Source organism: Stegodyphus dumicola, chromosome X1 (genome assembly GCF_044657685.1).
Source record: "Stegodyphus dumicola isolate Sdum_Otavi_A_Nest chromosome X1, ASM4465768v1".
NCBI classification, from domain to species: domain Eukaryota; kingdom Metazoa; phylum Arthropoda; class Arachnida; order Araneae; family Eresidae; genus Stegodyphus; species Stegodyphus dumicola.
In genome coordinates, this window is record NC_140780.1 from 192,160,039 (window position 1) to 192,182,944 (window position 22,906).

At 31.4% G+C, this 22,906-nt stretch overlaps 1 protein-coding gene across 1 annotated transcript in view; it reads left to right on the forward strand.

Annotated features, from left to right (window-relative positions):
• LOC118181942 (uncharacterized) overlaps nt 1-22,906 on the forward strand; it is a 40,100-nt gene extending 17,194 nt beyond the window's left edge. Inside the window, exons 4-5 of the mRNA XM_035351185.2 lie at nt 11,186-11,317; nt 18,637-22,906. Coding sequence (XP_035207076.1) covers nt 11,186-11,317; nt 18,637-19,043 — 539 coding nt within the window. The 3' untranslated portion in view covers nt 19,044-22,906. The remainder of the gene's footprint in view (nt 1-11,185; nt 11,318-18,636) is intronic.

A 22,906-nucleotide genomic window follows, 5' to 3' on the forward strand; every position in this document is an offset into this window, starting at 1 on the left:
TTACGAAGACACGCAATGAGAAAAGCAAAAAATTCCTCGATAAATGAAATAAACACATCACTTTAAAGAACTTATTGAAGCCCTGATTTTTTAAAAAGCCAGATACAGATTTGCAAGAAGGTCAGGAACACCTGAGTCTTTCACATCTATTGCTAAATTATATACACTAATAATATATAGTTATATACAGCGTAATTACTTGTGAAATTGTATGCATACACAGTGTACTTAAATATTTCACAACTAATAAGTTAATAAATTCTTAGCATTTCCAATATCGTTGATGTTTTAAATATTCTGAGAACTTTTTATGACGTTTCGCGAGTTTGGACTGCGCTTAGGAACGGATTACTTTTATATTATCCTGTGGAAAACAGCGACCCGCATGACGAATGCCGTCTTGGAAGGATTGCATACGCCGTGTGAGGCACCGCTTTGCATTAAATGCGAGAAATACAGGTCTTGTTTAAGGTAATTAAATAACAATCTTTACTTTTAACAGTTTCATCAGCACGTTAATTAGTAAAAATGTATAAAATCCTTCTTTTTTCTTCTGATGTAGTACAGGGTGGCGCAAACGGGAAATTTTGAACGTTACAGTTGGCAGCACTGTAGAGCCGGCAGTTGTTTGAAACTTTGCACAATTGTTGTGAGCGCATTGCCATTTAGTAATCATGGATCATTGGAATGGTGCGGAACGTGCAGTAGCGAAAGATCCCCTGATCTTAGTGTGTGCGACTTCTTCCTGTGGGGATATCTTAAAGGCAAGGTGTACCGTACACATCCTGCAATAATCCATGAACTGAAGGAGAACATTGAAAAAGAAATCACTGTCATTCCCCAATATTTGCTACACCGCGCATTCCAGAGTTTTCATAACAGGCTGTTAGAGTGTGAACACCGAACGGGAGCACATCTTTCCGATGTCATCTTTAAAAAGTAAAGAGACACGTTTGGACATTTTTATTGTAAAAACATAAATGACATGCTGAATACATGCACTTTCATTAATAAATTACTAGTTTTATGAATTTATTCGAGAAAATGACGTTATTTCGAAATTTCCTGTTTCCCTACGCCACCCTGTATGTTACTACGTGAGGTTTTTATTATTAAAAAACATAAAATATCCTTATCAATATTACAGTGTTTGGCTGAATAACATTTCATCAAAATATTGTAATTCAAACTTTAAACAGTAATAATATAACAGTAGTAATATAATATTACTAATATTATAATGCAGTACCTTACAATAAAGTTGATTATATAGATGAAAATAGAATATATTCGTTCTTGGCATACGTTTTTATTTTCATATTAATTTGAAAGTTATGATTTCTGTTCGTAAGCAAGTTTTCGGATCACATTACCTTAAGTATTACGCTTTAGTGATAGTATACATTTGGATGTATCCGTCGTAAGAAAATCTTTCGCTTTTGTGAGTCGATATATTGCAAGATTAGTAAATGAACTATTAACTCGAAATTGTTAAAGTAATTTTTTCTCAAATACTGTTTTTTTTTCAACAGGTTTCCTGCGCACTCATATTCATACCTAATTAAGTACTTCAATACAACAAAATTTCAAATGGTATACACGGTGCTCATACTATATTTTTTTAAGTAGCTTAAAAGCCACGTTGAACTCCGTACATATGGCTTTCTTTATTTGAAATATGGATGTTGTATTTACAGCTTACGAGCTATTCATAATATACAGGTTCTGTCCAGAAAGTAATGAGATTGATTCCATAAAATTCGTTTATTTCAAGATAATTTTGCAGACTCTTAATATTCTACAAAATAGCCTCCTCCTGCATTAATACACCGTTGGCAATGACTTTGCCACCCTCTGATACCCCCCAGAACTGAATAATTCCCCAAGCATTCAAGCTTGTCCCATACTAAACGCGCGCTACGTTTTTCTGCATGTTCTGCAGATTGTCAAAGCGAGACCTTTTAAGCTGGATTTTAAACGAGGAAATAGAAGAGGTCCGCTGGTGACTAATTGGGGCTGTATGATGGTTGGAACAACGTTGTGTTTCGCCAAGAATTGAGTCACTTTGAAGAGTGTGTGGCCCGGTGCGTTACAGTGGTGCAGAATCCAATCGCTTGCGAGCTCCGGGCGGACGCGCGTGATTGGATTCCTCGACTTTTCAAGATTTTCTTTGTGCACTATTCCTTTGATGTCAAAGAAGATAATGAGTATAGGCTTCAGTTTTGATTTGTTCATTCGAGCCTTCTTTTTACAAAGAGATCGGGACGTGTGCCACCTTGCACGCTGTCTCTTTTTCTTTTTTTCAGGATCATACTGAAAAACCCATATTTCGTCACCTGTAATAACTCGCTTCAAAAAATTAAGGTTACTTATTACACACTTCAACAATTCACGCGGAATCGAGTCACGGCTTTCTTTCTATCCGTCGGTCAAAACCTTGGAACCAGCTTGGCACAAATTTTCTGTATTGAAATTCTTCCCTGACGATTTGACGCACAATCGATTTCGAAAGTTCCCAACACCTCACAATCAATCGGACACACATCCCATGATCGGAGTCCAAAAGCACTTTAATTTTAGCCATTTGTCTGAAGTTTGAGAACTTAATGAACGCCCAGCGCGTTGTTCGTCATCGATGTCCTCTTTTCGGTCACTAAAGGCTTTGTGCCACCTAAACACCTCGGACAAAGAATTCTTCCCGTTGACTTGCTAGCCTTCTTTTTGGCCAGAATCTCCGTTGACAGTGCATGGCCTTGGAGCATTTTGTGATCGGAGAATTCGTATTTTGCCCTAGGAGAAGTATTTAATACCCAGAATGGTCGCATATATAGGTACTGCAAGTCTTGAACTGTTTCTGCATCCTGATTGTATTATGGTATTGTGTGGTTTTACTGTGGATATCATTCTTGACCCCTTTTTATTTGAGAAGAAACACTCCTTAACGCCCTCAGAGCTGTTCCGTAGGGAATGCCGGCTATTGCGAACTTCTTCAGATGCAAATCACTCCTGCTTTACAGCAACGAGAAAGCGACCTCACATTGGCGGACCAGTGCCCACGTTAGAGATGATCGGATAATTTTGAGAAGTTTTTTGACTGTCTATCTCCTCGTTCTTCGAACTACCAGTTACTTCTGGTTGCGGGGATCTTTGAAAGTTCGAGTCTGTGGAGAAAGCATACGGACTATGCCTGTATTGAAACGAGAATAAAGCAACATTTTATGTTGCTGTAATTTATCAACACACCCTTTGCGCTACTGTTGAACACGCTATAGTTCGCTTTGAACGTTTAATTGACGCAAATAGAGTGCACATTAAAAAATACTGTGATTAAATTAAAGTTTTCTGTTTTCAATTTGTGCTTTTGCTCTTCATGTGCCCCTTTCTCACCTAGTGGTCGAAATTTGAGCTATTACTTTTTATTTCAGTTTTCTTTACCCTCATGTCCGTATAACGTTTATATAGCAAAAGAGGTGTAGCAAAACGGGCTCTACGTAGATCTAAATAGGGTTACTTTAATTATAACTACCCTGTGTATCCATTAGGTGCTCGCTCGGGATAGGGCAGTTAGTGAAGAATGGCCTAATCCTTCAAACATTTAACCATCTTTTTACCAAAAGCGTTGCTCAGAGTGCAGCACAGAGGGTAGGTCGATATTGGTGTCTCGAGAAAAATGAAAGAATACACTCAAACAACAACATCTAACGTGGGAGTAGAAATAATTGCATGCTGGAGTTTGGATTAGCAAGTCAGCCTCCTCTAACCAACCAGAGCGAAAACCCATTAGATATATAATTTAGGATGAGAATGTATTATCGCGATTTAAAAGAGAAATATAGTTGTCTGGGTACATAAATCGGCGTCTAGGTTTACTCACCTCTATTTGGGATCACATGAAATGTTAATTTTTAGTACACTGTAAAAAAAAATCTGTAAGGTTACTAAGAAAACTCATGGAAACTGGGATGCCATGGGTTATTTGAGTAACAGAAACAGGTGTTTTCTTTGTAACGTTACAAGAGTTTTGCCTGTAATGGTTACACATCTTTTTCTTGTAATATCACAGCATATAGTTATGTAAGTAGAACATATTTTTCTCATGTAAATTCCCAAATGATATATCTGTAATGGTTACAGACTGTTTGCGTGTAATATTACAGCAAATAATTATGTAAAAAGAACATGTTTTTCTCATGTAAAATCCCAAACGATATATCTGTAATGGTTACAGATTATTTGCGTGTAATATTACAGCAAATAATTATGTAAAAAGGACATGTTTTTCTCATGTAAAATCTCAACAGATATATCTGTAACCGTTACAGGTTATTTTCTTGTATTATTATAGCAAGTTATTATGTGAGTAGAAGATACTTTTCTTACGTAAAATTCCAATGGATGTATCTGTAAAGGTTTCAGATTATTTCCTTCTAATATCCCATTAAGTAATTATGTGTGTAGAATATATTTTTCATAGATAATACTAAAGGATATGTCTATAAAAGTAATAGATTTTTTTGTCTAAAATGATGCTTATTATAATAAAATATATTGAAATCAAGATGTTTTGAGTAAAACAATATCTGCATGTGTATATCATTATACAGATATATGCAAGTGAAGCATAATAGTTTGGCTTTTTAAATTAGTCAATTTGACCTCAGAATAGCATTAATTTAAAAGATGTGCTTTAAACAGCAATGTTCTTTTTCAAAAAGTAACATTAGTCTGTTGCAGAGTATTTTTGTTTTATGAAGAAAAACTTATGTCTGATATTATTGAAAGGCCTTTCATATTATCATTTTGATTGATTTAAAAGTTCAAATTGATATGCTACTCCTTATATTTGCCTTGTAAAATAGCTGAAAAAAATAGTATGTTTTATTTGCATGTTTTAGTGTCAGTTAATAAGATATGTTCTAGAACTTTCTTTTTAGTAATTTTAGCTAAAATAGACACATGTTGCTTTAGATTTAACTTATATGAGTAAACGTGTTGCATGTTGATATGATCATATTATTACAGTAAAAGACATTTTGTGAAATATTTCTATGAAGAACTCAGAACAGCTGTTCTTCATATTTCAGAAATATGTTCTCTCCTTCTAAAAAATGACATTTTCAGTAAATTAAAGAATTCAACATAGCAATGAACTTCATTTTGTTACTACAAGGAATTCAAAATTTTGTTCATACGCTTGAATTACAACGTCTAACTAATCTTTTTATTCTTATCTGCACTCAGTGTTTGTCAACAGTCTGCTATTGTTTGAAATAATGCATAACTTTTTTACTTACCTTCAAATAGTTTCCTTTGAATTAACAGATAGAAGTCTTTCATTAAAAACCTAAGTCATGCTTTTTGAATAAGCATAAAACTTTGCCAACTGACGTTAATTTTTAAAGCCTTGTTTCCCTTAAAATTCTTAAAACAATTATGCCTTTAAGAAATTTATTTCTAAAATTAATACTTCAGTTTAGCTTAAAATTTAATGCATTTTAATTTTACCTATAACTTTTTACAAACATAATATGTAATAAATCTAAGCTTAATATTTACCATTCCCAAAGTGATACTAAAAAAATATTCCTAGTTATTATAAATTTCGAGATTCGCATACAAAATTGTGAAATAAACATGTGACAACAGAAAACAAACTTTATGCTCTCTCTATATTACAGCATGTTAATTAAGAAGTTTATTGAATTTATAATTTTATTGTGAAATACTATGAAGCACATAATATGCTAATTAAAATACAGAAGTAAAAATAATTTATTACTTAATTCATAAACTTTACATAAAACCTGAAGAAAAGAATTAATTAAAAAATAACATAATATAATTTAATAAACATTTCATAAAAATTCGTTTTGACTGCTTGGAAAAAATGAATGGTTTTTTTTCCCTCTTTGTAAACCATGTCTCCTAAATAAAGAAAAAAACATTTCTTTTAAAATCATAATCATGCTCTTAAAAAGCTTATAAAAATTATTTTAATAGATGTTTTAAACATGTGCTTATATAACACTTTTAATCATATTTCTTTATAATATCTTAATTAATTAAGAACAGCTTAAATTCTTTAAAAAATTGGATTACAGTGAACCGTCTCATTACGACAAGCTACCTCAGTCAACCACTTTTTAAATTTAACCAGCATTCCTCATAAAATAACTAATTAGTAAACATAACTTCTCTAGGATGCCCATTATTATTTAAAGATCAAAATTTTCAGGAATCACGTATAGCTAGCTTAGAGAAGGTTCATTGTACAAAAACAGAATTCAAATATTTTCATAAATGAAGCCACCATAGTTATTAAATATAATATACAGTTTACTTATATTCAGAATTCAGAACTTGAATAAATTTCTCGAACTGTTTTAGCATTCGGAAAATATTATATTTATTACCTTAAATTTCTAAAACAATATTACATATTCGTCCGAAAAATAACTGGGACTCGGACAACATTTTCTCCCTAGCTTTCTTTTAGCATAGGATTCTGAATATGTTTTAATGATTTAGGTAATGTTTGTCTTCCTTAAGGCGCTCACAAAACAAGTTACCCTAAATGTTTTGTCCGCATAGTGGTCATTTTCATCTTACTAACTGATTTGCTAGTGGATTTTGGGTGCATGGTCTATCATTGATGAAACAATAATAGTGAACAGCTTCAAGAAAATGGGGATATCTAATGCTCTTGATGCCATATTCCCACTTATTTTTACTAATTTTATCTTCCGAAAATTAAGAGGGAAAAATTAAACGAATAATTTAATTTCCAAAGGACACAGTCACAGTAGGAATATAACAAATGAAAAGTAATCATGGATAAACTACCACTATCACAATATTATTTATTTAATAGAAACCTCTATTTCAATAAGAATACACATAATTGCAACATCTAATAAGTTATCTCATTTCTTCTTTATAATTTGAACTTCTGTCATTCTCATTGTTGTTCTTGCAAATCCTTAGGCCTCAGATCATACATAAATAATTAGAGAAGGTTGTGGTCCGATGCTTGCTAGGGTGAACATTCAGCTGATATGGCAAAATTGCACAGTGAATGGCAGTTGGTATTTGCTTTCACTATCATAGATCATTTTTTGTATTAGGCTGACATAATATTCAACAGTTAGAAGAGAAAGATTCAACGGGGCAAGTGTGCAAAAGTTTGCCTTTGTTAGTATGACGAAAACAATCATTATGTTGATAACTCCATTTTAAAATCTTGGGATATTCATTTTCTGAATGCATTAAAAGGGGGAAAATTATGTAAATATTTTAATTTTCAGAATCTGTTTCTAAAGCTGGGTGGGGTGGAATATGCAACGCAATACAGTAATTCTGAAGATCATTGCTCGTGGCAGTACAAACTAAACGGTGATAACTTGCATGCTGTAGAAGACACAAATTGCAGTTCCAGATGCATTAAATGCTTTGAGGTCTAGGCAGCAGCAGTGGACAATACTAAGAGTGAAATTCAAGGTATAGGGAAGTAGGAATGAAAATTACTTTTATCAGATAACTTAAATGGTTATGTTACTAAGCGTTCTTATTGGAATGTAGTTTCTTTTAAATAATAATACGTTGATAGTTACCAGTAGTTCATTCATGAATATTTTTGATTGGTTATGATCTTATTGTAATCACATCGTTCAAAATTAAATTGATTGCTTAATTTCCCCCTTGATTTTCATACTATAATATAAAAGGAGGAAAAAAGTCTGCAAGTAAACATAACTCCTCTTTCTCTCTATATATATAGACATGTATCTTCGTGTGCAACTAAGCAAAACAAATGTGACTTTTTCTTCTTTAAAAAAATTGTGTAAATAAATAGGATGAGAATTAAGTTCATTTCAAAGACTTATGACACATGAAATATACATGATCAAAATAAATTAAAAAATTTAGTTCAAATAAATTTTAAGCTAAATTACGTGTTGCAATGTAAGTTGCAATAATTCAGTTGTAATAATTAATAATAACAAAACATCATATTCCCATTCTGCAAAGTATAAAAATTCTTCTGCAAAACTGAAAAATGACCAACACTTTGGCTTATTTGATAACTTTCAAATTCACTCCTTCGTTTGCATTTAGAATTTATAACTTTAATTTTCCACAGAAATTTGTTTTTGATTTTAAAAAATTTCACTGGCATAATTTCATTCTCTTCAGCATATATTAATAGATGCAGAAGGTTTTTGTACCGTACATAATTTTAAATCTTATGTAAACTAACGTAATTAATAACAAAATCAAAACATAGATCAGAAACTGCATAAAATTTAATTAATAATTACTACTAGTGTCACACGAAATGCTATGAAATTAATTAATAAAATAAGAATGAGATAAAATATATAGAATTAATATTCCACATGTGTGAAGTTTGGAAGTTTTACGTTAAATATTTTTTTTTAATTAAGTATTTTTAAAAATGACCCCTTAAAGCATGGGACCTTTCGTAATTAGAACTTGCAAATCCACTTCGCTAGTCTTTCCTAACATTGCTTTTCTTTTATTAACAAGAAATATTGCATTCAGTTATTTAATTTAAGATATAAAAAATAATGCTACTGAAAGGCATGAATACTTACTTAAATTTGAAATTAATTTGGTTGACTTAAAATAATATTTAAAAAAATAAATCTTCATATATACGTCTAAAAATCAGAGCTTATTAATTTTCTTTTATTTGAACGATATCTGAATTCTGCCTTAGTTTGGACTAGTAAATCATTGGGCAATTAAATGCCAAGCTATAAGAGAACTAATGTAGTTTACAAATGCACTGAATTTTATTTCCGGTATTAACTTTCAAAGAAAGTAAAATTTTCTGCATATTTGCATCATTTGGATTGATAGAATATGGCAAAGGCTATCAGCCTAAAGGGAAGTATATATTCATGGGCGGTTTTGTAAGGAAAAGTAGCTTGCATTTCCATTTATTCATGTGTTTATATATATATATATATATATATATATATATATATTTACATTGTTAATGCTAAAATCAATGCTTCATTAAAAATTCATTATTATTTTATTTTTAATACAACATACAGATACAGAATTGTTTTAAATTCCAATAAACAATAATAATTTATTTTTAAGGAAACTTATTTTATGATTTATATATTATATTACATGAATAAGAGAAACATTTGTCAAGAAATGTATTAAACTTGTATTAGCAGATTCATGCTATCCTAGTAACAAGACTATCATACTTCAAAACTGTATTAAAACTGGGCAAAATAAAATCAACATAAATTCTACATTAAATGTTTAAAAACTTATAAGTATGCAATGGTAGTTATATATACAATATAATATATGTTGTCATTTATAAAATATTAATGAAATGGTATTTTTGGAAATAATGCACAAAGTTTTAGTTTTGTTTTATAATTAGTTTAACGAATTGTTAGAAAAATATTTTAGGTCATTTCCATTTTTCCCCTGTTGATATTGGTATATTAAAATATATGGAATAATTAAGTTGAATCTAGTTAGTAAAACAAAACATTACGAAAAGTATGATACGGCATATTTTTAATCAATATAATTACTTTATTTTGAAATTATAATATTTTCGTAAATTAATACCACTGAAAAAAATATTATTACACTAAAGGAATAAACGAGATTCTCGACCGCGTTGTTCAAGTTTTTGTAATTTTACTTCATAACACACTCGTACATAAACATATTAGACTGAATTATAAACTAGGTATAACTAATTAGGTAATCCTAGAAAAAGAATAAACTAAACCTAGTAAGCAAAAAATATATACATTACATTCAGAATTCTAAATGTTTATATAAACGTTTCTCGCAAGGCCTGCCGGGAAAAAGATGTCAAACGTTCTTTGGTCAGACGATTGGAAAAGAACGCTAACATGATTAGTTTTGTTTTCAACAACCACATTACCATTTCAATTAAATACCACAAACAGTGATTAAATTTTGGAATAATTAGTTTTAAATAATAATACGGGCAATTTAAGGCGTAATTTATCGGATGCACAATGACAAAATACTACTATTAGATCTGCATTTGGAATAAATATTTTGCACTCTTTCAACTCATTAGACATTACGAACACTGATATTAATTAATCGCAAAGCTTAAACGTTTAAATGCTTACTCACTACATATAACAGTGCAAAGTGCATGAGAATAATCTGCATAAAATAAACAAAAAATATTTCAAGTAGTAATTGTAAACATTTTCTTACTTACCTGCGCTATACAACCAATATGCATTCAGCCATGTTTTTTTCTGCAACTAGCTTTCAAACACTTTTCTCCTGATTGGCTAATTTCCAGTCAGTCACGTGATTCTTCCGCGCGGCTACTGAAACATTATCTGTAATGCTACAAGCAAATCAGCTGTTACCGCTACAGTTTGCTTTCAACCTGTTACCATTACAGGAAATTCTTGTGTAACTTTTTGATTTCTGTAACTTTACAAAACTTTTGCCTGTAAAGAGCGAACTTTTTTTTTACCGTGTAATCTCTTAAAGCCATAAGCCAGTTTTCAGCACAGATATGTTTTAGGAATTTCAAAGAATCTAGCGTAGAAAAAGAATTAAAAAAAAAAAAAGAAACTAACAAATCTATAGGGAAAGAAAATTAGACAGCGTATTATGAACTCAATATTTTCTCTTAAACTAGTCTATAAATTAACTGGCAGAAATGCACTAAATGCTAATGAAAAGCATGTGCAGAATGAAGTTTTCGAGTGAGAGACATGATATTTTGAAATCTGGACTGATATTTCTAAGGGCACAAAAGTGGAACATATCAATTTAAAATATAATGTGTAGCAGGCGGTGTCTACAATGATAACTTAACTTTTTTGAATTATTATTAATTTTTTTACAATAAGATCCGAAAAATATAAGATTGTCCGTATGTATGGAATTCAGAGTTTATGTACTTCGCATGTATTAATTTTTCTGGAAAACTGTTTAGTTGGGTACTGCAGGTTGTGGATTTTAAGGACTTGCATGGCAAACTCTGGAATAACATATGAACTTTACTGAATATGGAGCAAGTTCTGGGAATATTTATTAATAACTAAATAGACAAAGCTTTTATTATACTCTTTTAATGCTGTTACTGTTATATGATAATAATTTTATTACAATCTTTTTTTAGGGAACGGTTGGTGTTTTAAAGAAGAAGCTCGTTGTTTAAATAAATATTGTATTTGGAAAGGACTACTTTGTGATGGACACAACAACTGCGGTGATCTAAGTGATGAAGTTGATAAAAAAACTTCTCATTGCGGTAAGTTTTCCTTTGTAATAATCTCAGGAACTCGATAATTTAACGAATTATTCATTAATTTATATTGAATAATTTAATGAATAATAATGAAGTTTAGAATATATTCAAAGTAAGATAGTTTATGCTTCTAATGATGTTTCTAATCATGAATAGGTACTCATGCTGTGCATTTTAAGGGCAAGTGATGTTGCAAGTCTAGCATTAAATGATATAAACTAACATTCTATTTTTCTAACAATTTTTAAAAGGTTCTAGCTAAGTTATTGTGTAAAGAAATAAATAATAAACAAATCTTGCAGTTTTCACGATTTTTGCTAAAGAGACTGAATCGTAATCGAGTTAATGCATTTATAAAACAGTATGACTGCTCTGATAGCTTTACAGTTCTGTCAACATTCTCTTAAATCTTGCTATAATAATATTACTTCAAAACACAATGTTGTGACAAATCTGATGGATCTGTGGATCCCATAAATGGTCTTTGTCCAGATCTTTCAGGCTTCAGTTGCTATAAACTCGGAAAAAAGGATGATGGTTACAGATACCGTTTTCCTTATAATCTTCCTAAACTATTTCCATATTAAAAATCTTTTCTGCAATAGGAAACTTAAAAGACTTTTGCTGTAGAAATAAATAATAATCAGCAGAAAGCATTCACCATTCGCTTTGGGTTCGTTTCTTGGTAAAGTAATTCTCATTGTTTTCTCTTTTGTAACTAAAGCCAATGTCTTTAATTAGAAACTCCATTGGGAAAAGCATATCCTTTCTAAAGAATATAACAATTTGCGAACTTAATTAATTTATCTTGTCTTTTAAGATATAGAGCTTTCTTGTCTAGAAACCCTACTGGCAATTCTAATATAAAAGAAAATCATTGATTAAAGGTCTGTGAAACGGTAATTATTCCGATTTAACATCAATTGGGAGGGACAATGATATTCTCTCGAAATAATGATTATTAGAATTATAAGATATTTTCTCCTTCTTTTCCGCTTGCCTTTGTGGTGTAACTGGAAGCACACTCGACGCTTAATCGAGAGGTCCAGGGTTCGATTCCCAGCGATTCCCACTTTTCACTTATCGAGCATAGAAGTAACTCATGTTCCTGCAGTGGCGCCCGAACTAAAAGGTGGTGGACGATTATTGTCACCACCAGGGATTGTCGATTGGGTTTCCTAATCTCCAGTCGCCCTTTAAAAGGGGGAGAATATTAGGCATTTTCTCCCTCCTTTCCCCACGCCTTCGTGGTATAATTGGAAGTATACTCGACTCGTATTCGAGAGGTTAAGGTTTCGAGTCTCGGTGGCCTAATTCGCTAGTGCACATCAGCGTAGCCACTAAGGGAGGTGTTTCGAAAATGGACCAATGAGCTTCTATTGCTCTTGTGACAGTGATTCTTTAATACTGGGCTTATGAGTGTGTGTTGTTTACGTTTTAATTTGCATTTGTTTCAGAGTTATAAATGCTTGGCGTAATAGTAGAAATTCTCGCAGTGCTTTCGCTTTATGAGTTTATTTAATTACTGGCATTTCACTTTCGCAATTTTTATCACGTACTGATATTCGGACTGATGTCTGCGGCGTATTATCGCTCTCGCTAGAGAAAATGACTCAAGATACAATTAGCTTCGAATATTATGCATTTACTAGCATCTATGGATTAAGAGAGTTCAAGTCTATATTTTTTTATTTATTAAGCTGAGAAGGACTGGAAGTGTTACAATGAATCAAGTATACTTGCATTCTTTTGATTTTGAAAGTAAATAACACGCAACACACACACATTTTTATACACACTATATATTTTGAAAGTCTAAATATATATTGTGTATCATCTGATTATATCTGTTGTAACATTAAAAGTTATATATAAATAAATTAAATATATTCTTTGTGAATAAGATAAATTCATTCTGTTTAAAAAGTATTTCTTGTGCAGACAATACATTTAAAACTTAACAGTTATTAAATGTGAAATTTAACACACTAAATGTATAGATATCCAAATAAATATTCATGGCAAATTTAATATGACAGTAGTATCGCAATGTTTTACCTTAGTAATCTGAAAGTCAGTTAGACTGTACTTTTCAGTCTAGCATAATTTTTAAGACGCTTACACACACATATATATAGAGAGATATATAATGTGTAGTGTTTTAAAAGGTAGTTTAATATTGAATTAAAATAATTTAATAGAAATTAATACAGAAGAAATTTACTTATGGAAATAAAGTTTTAAATAGCAGTAAGCAACTGCAGCAGCACGAATGAAATTCCTAAAAGAAACTGAGAAACCATATTTTGATCTGTGGATATGTATTTCAAGTTCTTTTCAACTTGACATAGTATTCACAACATCAAACTAATTCTGATGAACTATGAGTAATTCTAATTAAAATAAAATTCTATTTTTACACATTGTTCGTACCTTTTGGTACAGCTATAATTCTGCTTAAATAGTAGTAATATTTTTAATTTCTAAAAATAAAATTTTTCTTCTTTTTGTTGCATAGTTTTTCTCTCTGCAAAACAACAGCATTCATAATATTTTAAGCAGTATATTTATGTCTGAATAATTAAATGAATCTGGATTAAATGCTATTTCTTCATGCAGATGTATAATAATAATAATATGCAATTTCATAATTTTAATGAAAGTTTTTAAATTACTCTCAATAAATTTCTGCAATTGGATTTAAAAACTGTAAGACGCTTTTTATTCCAAATATATAGAAATATATGTTTTTTCATCTGAAGTAAATGCAGTAACTGAAAGAAATTTTTACAATCACCATTTCGCAATTCATTACCCTTAAATACGAAATGTTACATAAGTGTTATAGAACTTGTAAATTTATGCACATACCTTTACATTACGATATGAAGAATACTCACAAATGTAGTTCTTTGAAAACAGAAACCGAGTTTGATCAGTCTAAGTTTTGCGGGATATCCGAAATGAGCTTGTATTTCTTTCAAATTTTTTCAGCCAGGTAGTGTGAAATCTTAGCAATTGCTTATATTTGATCTAACTTCGCAATGAAATTTTTCTGAAGAAATTGCTTTAATTTTTTTGTATAGGAAATTGCGTGGCAAAATGTTTTCAACCATCTTGCTTAAAGCTCGCCAATGGTCATTTGACATGATAGAAATATTATTGGAAACCCATTGAGCCATCCTAGAAGCCAATCCCTCAGTGGCTATACATATGTGCATTTGTGAAATATGCGTCCTGGCGAGGGCAGTGCACATTTTTCACATCTCCTGCTTCAAAATAAATTAATGACTCCTGAATAAGATTATGATATGACCTCTGTGACACTAATGGGTCAAAATCGAGTTCTGAGATATTTGAAGCAAAAGTGTATGCTTCCTTTTACCACAGTTCTACAGAGCTAATAAGAAATTTTATCTTTCCTTACTGCTTGCCTTAATTGGAATAATTGTATATTATATTATTAAATATTGTATTGTGGTATAATTGGAAGCATATCCCGCTGACAGAGTTCGAATTCCGAAGAAGGCATCGGCGATTATTCCTGTTTCCTGCTCCGAAATAAAATTAAAGACTTTATAAGCTCATTGTTTAGGCCAGACGGAAACATTCAAACTTAGTTTTCAAAACGATCTTCATTTAATTAGAAGAGTAGTTCATCCTTTCTAGGATTTAAAGAAAATCTGAATTCTGTCTGAAGTCATGCATTAAACAGCCAAGAAATACTGACCTTCAATGTTTATGCAATTTAAATTAGGTATAAATAAACGATGATGATGAGTATTTAATAAAACCTGCTGAATTCTGTTAATTATATTTAAACTAGCTAAATTTCTATTATTTATATTCTTGCACCTCGGATGAGTAATCGTATTTAAGCGAGTAAGACAAAGGCCAGACTGCGCTAGATGGATTTTTAGTTTGAGCATTTCAAAACGGCAAATCTTACAAGATATTTATTATTAGATAAAGTTAAAATCTTTAAAAACGTGGTTCAAGATTCTACAAATATCGATAAAGATGGATTGACCATGCCTCGTCAGTACTAGATATTATCAGCAAAGGCGCATTTGAAAAACACAAGCCTGATTACAACGGCCTTTTAATTTGCTTACCTGAAAAAGAATCGGCTCTTTTTTTATTAATGCTTGTTCCCTTCCAGAAATGCAAAGTGGGATCAAAAGTTCAAGAAATGAATCTATAAATCTTGTGCTAAAGCAAAATCATTTCAGAGTAAAAACCTCTTCGCAAAAACATTTCTCCCAGCATTTGGTGATCCTTACAAAGCTCTTTTAGAACCCATTCTTTGAAATCCCTTCATCCCAGGGTTTGCTTTTCAGCTCGTTTAAACAGAAAAACTGACGACCCTTATGTAGACTTCCAAAATTTGAGAACAAATAAAAGTTTGATGGTGGGAACTGAAATGAATATGTTGAATGGGGAAGGACAATAGTTTCAATTTCAGCTGGGAATTAGGCAGTCAAAAGCAGTAGCAGTTTTGAATAACTGCACTTACTGATCCAACTCTTAAATTCAAGAATAAAAATGCTCTTGATGTAAAAAAACATCTCGTCTGCAACCTTGTCTTTATTGTTATCTTTGCAGAATTTCTTGACTTGGATGTTGCTGCAGTAGTTTCTTTCGTCGCAGTTTGTAGACTTACTTTAAATATTTGACCGTATCCTAAAACCCCTTGCCGATTTGCCAAATAACCTTTTTCACATTTTGCCTACCATAAAATATTTGGCTGCGAATAGCCAGATGCATTGGGCAGATCAGGTGATAATTTTGAAGAAATGCTTTCAGCATCTGAAGACGAATTACCTGAAAGCTTACTGGGCTATGGGAGTAACTTCTTAAATGGATTAATGATTTTCAAATTATAGTTTATCAATAAAAGAAAAAAAAATTGCGTCTTTTGTATTTATACTGGATTTTAATAATTTCTGTTTCAGAATGAATGTAAGAAACTCTAAGCGATTCCTTCTCCCCATTTCTCAGTTTTTTATATGGGTTGACATCATTATTTACATTGATAAAATGGGCGAACATAGAAAAGCTCATAGCACATATGTTTGGCTAAAAGAAAATGCTTTTCTAATGCAACAACAAAAAACTTCAATCGAAATTATCCATCTGCTAATATGTATGGACAAATAAAAATTCCAAATGCATTATTGCTTTTTATTGAATTAAAATATACAAACTTGGATCAAAGGTTAATAACAGTATCTCAAGCCAATTCTAGCAGGATATATGATGATATCATTCCATATTATTATTTAGATTACCCTTATTATGTTGAAAGTATTCCAAAGTATAGTAGCAGTAAATGTGCAATATTTTCAGGTATAAAAAAAAGTTAAGTAATGTAAATGAAATTTTTATTCGCTATTTAAATTAGTAATTTTGTTAGCATAAATTTAGGTATTTTGCATAATGAAACTCGAAAGGCTTACGAAACGAACGTGCGCCAAGGTATATATTGGCGAGAGAAAGTAAAGCTCGTGTGCAATGCAGTATATTTAATTTTCACCCTAGCTACTTGTACCTGGCCAAAGGTCTAATCCAATAGTAATTTCTTCTCGTTCAGGTACTATGGCAAAGTATATTCCTGTTTATTTTTCTTATTGCCTCGTATAGGTAAGCCTGGTGATTTAGGACTGATGATGATACTATGTAAGTTATTCTTTTGAATACTTCAATTTTAATGTCTGTGAAGATTATTACTTTATTGTTATGCTTAAGTTAAGCAGAATTATCCTATTTTATTAAAATAAAGATTTCTTAGTTAATCTTTTGACTTATGATTCTTTAATTCTGTGCTTGAGGAAACGTACTCATTACGCCTTCAGTGCTAATGCACAACCAACAAATTTAAACATATCTGCTGTACGAAACCATATGTTTTAATAGTTAAAATATAGTATATTATGTTTCTACGTGTAAGTTTCTAATGCCTCTTCCTATAAATCGTAATTTAGTCATAAAAAATTTTAGTACTGAAATTTTAAAACATAATTACAGCAATTATAATTTTATAAAATTGAATTAATACAACATTTTTATTTTGAGAATTTTTAATTGGAATATTCTAATACAAAATTCAAGGTCCAGTTTTTTTAAATGCTTATAGATATTTTATTAAATCCATTTCAGAAGTGAATTCACCTTGATTTTGTAAATTATTCTAGTGATTTGATCATAAACGTTCTTTCATGATAGTTATTGTACCTGTTAGTATCCTGGCTAATTATTAATAGTAAAGGTTATAGGACATTGTAATTACATGTAATTTGCTAATTTTGCTAAATGTATTAGTAGACTTGTTGTCTGATATTGTGAAATATATATATGACATAAAAGGTTTAAAACACACTTGGCATACACTGTAAAATGATATTTGCTGCCTTTTCTTTGTGAAGAGAGGGGAAAAAATAAATCCCGAAATTAGGTGTTTTTATTTTAATTACTCCAATTTCGTGTCCTGGCAAAGCAATAATATTTGCCACTTGCTTGCTGGTACTATATGTTGCAAGCCTCATGTAAAAGTTATTCAGTGGAAAAAGTGAACAACTGTATCTTAAATAATTAAGCATATTTTTTCTTATCCTCAAAATGACAACCTCAAAGTGACATTAATTCAAACTGGGCAATATCACAGAAGATTTTCCCTATTGTTTAATGTTTCAGTTTCTTGGAAGCACTGCATTGCACCTTGAATACAAAGTTCAAATTGTAACTTTTCTTACGAAAGTTATAAATAACATTAATTTATTAGATAAATTCATAAAAGTGTGCTTTGGCTCTTTCGATGATTTCAGAAACTGTTCCTTATTATTCTGCTATTTTAAGAAGCCGTATACTTCTAAATTACACATTTTTAAAGATAAAAATAATAAATCTGCTAAGTAAAAATAATACTTTAAAACTATCAGAATTGTGGGAAAGTGATTAGTTACGATTTCATAAACGCTTCATTATTAGTATGATACTATAACTTCAGTGCAGACTTAATCACGGAGCACATAGAAAAACCTCCAAATCATTTTGCAGCCATTCCGTTCGAAAAATCCAAATCTGAAAAATGTCATCGTTCAGCACTCGTATCCACTCGGGAGCTAATTGAATCTTCTAGACCATTTTAGTAATCTAATTGAATGCATCGAAACCAGTCTATACATTACAGACAAAATTATCTAATAAGAGCAATGTTTACTCACAGAATAATGAAGTGTTATATTATTTAATAAACTTCTAAATTATGTTTGTTGCAGTGTTAAAATTTCTCGATTCTGATTAATATTTTTTTTACATTTTAGAATCAACGTCAGTTGCAGAATCCCTTGCAGTTATAGTTGTCACTATCATATGTTCTCTTGTTCTACTTTTTACTTCTGCTTACCTCAGAGGATCTAAAATTACAACGCATATGCGGAGAATGTCTCGTTGCAGGCGCTCCGGTTGCGAAGCAAGGAATGGATCAGTTCTAGAAAATGAGGCTTCAAATGGAAATGCCAACACTCCACAAGATTCTCCAACTGGAATTAGAGATTGTTTCGGATCAACTAGAAGATTATTAGACAATTTGGAGAGCAATAGCTATCCATATCCATCCTATGATGATCCACCTCCTCCTTATGAAGCAGTTCGGACGCTAGAGATTGTTCCTACGTCTTGCTCTGTTATCATAGCACGTACTCCAGACGCTGATACCAGTGTTTCTTGATAATTATTTAAAAATAATTCTTAAGTTATATTTACATATTTTAAAAGGTGAGCTTTCGTATTATGTTGCAAAATAGGTATCTTGTTGCTATCATCTATCATGACACTCAACAAGCAGCATCTGAAAACACCATTTCTGTGGCTGTTAATAGCGATATTTCACATTTTCCTCCATCATTTGTTCAATTTCACCGTTGATGTCTTCATTAAGAGCCACGTATTTGCAATGTTTAAACTTTGTGTTGCTATTCAAAGAAATATTAACCTTTATAATCGACTCTTTTCTCTATATAATTCTAAAATTGTTTTGAATATGTAATTATCTCTTATAAATACCTTAGAATTATGAATGATAAATGATTGTTTATTCAGCTGTAAATTGGTATCTCCAGTCCATTTCCATTTTAAGTATTTATACTAAAAGAATGGAAACTCATCTTAAAATACATATTCATTCAAGTGCAATTCTATATACTCTTGAGTTTAATCAGGAAGTTTCATAAACGCGTGGACTTGTTTACAGAAAAGTAATATTTCTCGGGAACACGAAACAGACAAATCTTCTCCGAAAAATAAAAGTAATGACTAATGCTTCTAATAAAGGCGTTTAGAAAGAGACCAGGAGGAAGATATACAAGCAAATGTTTTAGAAATTTAGGGTAAGGTATCTTTATGCATCGAGAGATACTCTAGTGTTTCAAATTTTGTTTGCATTTTCTTTTATATTTGTTAACATATTGTTTCTTCCTATAAATATTGCGGCATATTTTCCCTTACCCAGCAACAGGCAATACTGGGTGGACCTTTTTTTTCCTTCACTTTCTTTTCTAGTTTATATATGGCTGAGAATGACAATATAACTAGAAATTCTGCTTTTGCAGTCAAAAACCTTTCTTCTCAAAACATGGAAACCCAGAGGAAATCAATCGAAGAAGCTGAAATGAATCCATCATCGAGTGAGTTAGAAATGACCTTTACTCTAGTTCAGTGATGGCGAACCTATGGCACTCGTGCCACAGTCGGCACGCAGAGCCTCATCAGCCGGCACGCAGCTAAAATATTACTTCTTTAATCAATAATCACAATAAAATGATACTATGTAATTTAAATAAGTGTTTTGGTTTGTTCTTGAACGTTCACCCCTACATTTCTATGTAACATAAGGTCACATTACCTGATAAGTGAACACATGTAATAAATAACCAGCATTCAGTTGCTAAAGTATCAACAATGTAATATATCATAGTATTGTTGCGTGCGTACGGGTTCGTTATGAAATGAATGCACAAATCCGATGAAAAATGAACAAAAATTTATTATCACAACAGAAATGCTTACATTTTCTCAAATTATCATGCAGTATCACAATATCTCACAGTAGTTATCTTTTAACTACTTAAATGTACAATAGAACGTAATTCAAAACAGCTAAAGAACGCTAATCCGCGAATTCGCTATAATCAACAACGGCAGTTTTCTAAACAACAACAAACTAAGCAACTACTACAACTACTACAAACTGAGATGTTTTCCTCCTTTTATAAGATTTTAAAATCACGCGCTAGAATTTTCCAGTACTTTCTCGAAATCAAAAAGAGATATTTATTTATTTAATGCACGCGCTCTTGTATTTTCAATTTTCCGGCTTAGCTTTCTTTTAATATTCGTCACGCGCTGCACTGCGCGAGAAATAAAACCATTTAATTTATAATTGAACTAACATTTAGCTTTTTAAATACCAAATTCGTAACAGTATGTAATTCATGTAAACTAATTATTGTGAAAACACACGTAATTGCATACAATGAACTGACAAAAATAAGTTGGTAATGTATCAGCAAATGTATGCAGATATAATCTAAAAGTACATAGTACGCATAAGTATGGGGATGAAGCTATTTTTTTTCTTTTGTTTTCAGACTTATTTATTTATGTCTTTTTTATTATTTTATATTCTTTTCTATTTTTGACTGCTGTTTGTAAAAAAAAAAAAAATTATGTAAACAAGTCATGATTGTAGGCATGATCTATATACTAGAAATAAGTTGCTTCTAGCCACCTCAATTTATAGTGTCATGATCTATTTTTACATGCAAATAACAATGTACTGCTAGACAATAATGTAATTTCTGAAAATCAATTAACACAAAAACACACATTACAGCACATAATGAATCGTCAAAATTGAGCTGTTAAAGTTTCAGCACAACTTTACAACAGTACTTAAATGTAAGCTTTGTAAACAATTTTATAGTTCTTAATTAATTCTGATAGTAAACAGATCATGTTTACAAAAATGATTTGTAACGTGGGAACATCCCGCCTGTTTTTAATGCAATATATAATGTCTTGAAACATGTTGCTTGTACCCACTACAATAGATAACATCTTCAAAAGATGCACCTGCACAACTATGTATATCATGTAATTTAATCCCTTTTAATTGAGCTAATTTAACGCTGAAAGGTAGGAGTACCGTTGATGCCGCCGCCGGTGGCAGTACTTATAGTGCTCACTGGAGTCACAATTTCCATCACGACTCGAGGAATGATGCCAGAAAGTTGTTAGTTTTCTAGTCAGTGTTTGGGGCTAATACCTGCTTACTTAGGGTAAATATTACGTGACACCCTCACTTCTACATAACATAACGTTTCACTTACTTACTTATCGCATAATGCCACTGGCATAGGGCCTAAGCCTAGATATAAGATTTTCATATATCGCCATGGAAATGATATACATATTTATTGACCCAATTTATAATGTTTCAATTGTTTGACCCAATCATATTACTTGTTACATGGCAAAGAATATGCCAAAGTTGAAACAGCTAATGTTGCTAAAGGAATTCAAATTTATTGCAAACTGCCGCTGAGTTTAATACTTTCATTTGTTAAATAGATTTTCTATACTCCAGGTCTTGAACCCTCACAAATGACTCCAGCAAAAAAGACAAAATTAAAAATTGATAATGGATGATCATTTCGAGAGACTTCGACAGTATCATTTGGAGTTATTGAGCACAATAGGAAAGCATTATGCATTCTGTGCGGGAAAGGTTTGTGTGTCGTACATCTAATGTCAAACGACACTTTAACACCAACCACAAGATTGTTGCCGAATTTGATGAAGCTGAGCGGAAGGTGTTTATTGAAGGAAAATTGGGGAATTATAATTACCAGAAAGGTGGTCTTTGCAATTATCTTTCTAAAATAAACCATCTAACAACGGACAGATTTTAAATTTCTCTGTGCCTGGCAAAGCAGGGTAAACCGCTCTCCGATGGGGATTTTATCAAAGAGGTTTGCGGCACACGGAGCCTCAAAAAAAAAAAAAAAAAAAAAAAAAAGGTTAGGGGCACGCGGAGCGGCCAAAAAAAAAATGGTTTGGAGAGCGCGGCTCCAAAAAAGGTTCGCCACCACTGCTCTAGTTACTCAAGGAACATCTAGAGAAGGACAGAAAGCTATTAAAAGCATAACTGCCTCTCTAGACAAAATCAAAATTATAAAGAGAGAACATGGAAACAGCCCCCCATATTATATATGAGTGTGATGTCCTTGCCCTCTCTTGTTTGGCTATTTTAGGTATTCTTAACACTAAAGAGTTACTTCTTTTGACACAAAATGCTGTTTAGCAGGGGTGCCTGATACCTGACAAACTCAGTCTGAAGAAAAAGAAACAAAATGAATATTTTTTGGATTAGAGGAGTTTTTAAAATCTTGATAGCATTTATAAGTTATTTGCTTCATTAAAATTACGTCAAACTAATTCGGTCTTGATATATTTCTGTTGCAGTAAAATGTTTTTGTATGCTAGCAATTTCCCTCTAAAAAAATTATCAAGCACATTAAATTATTGAAGAAA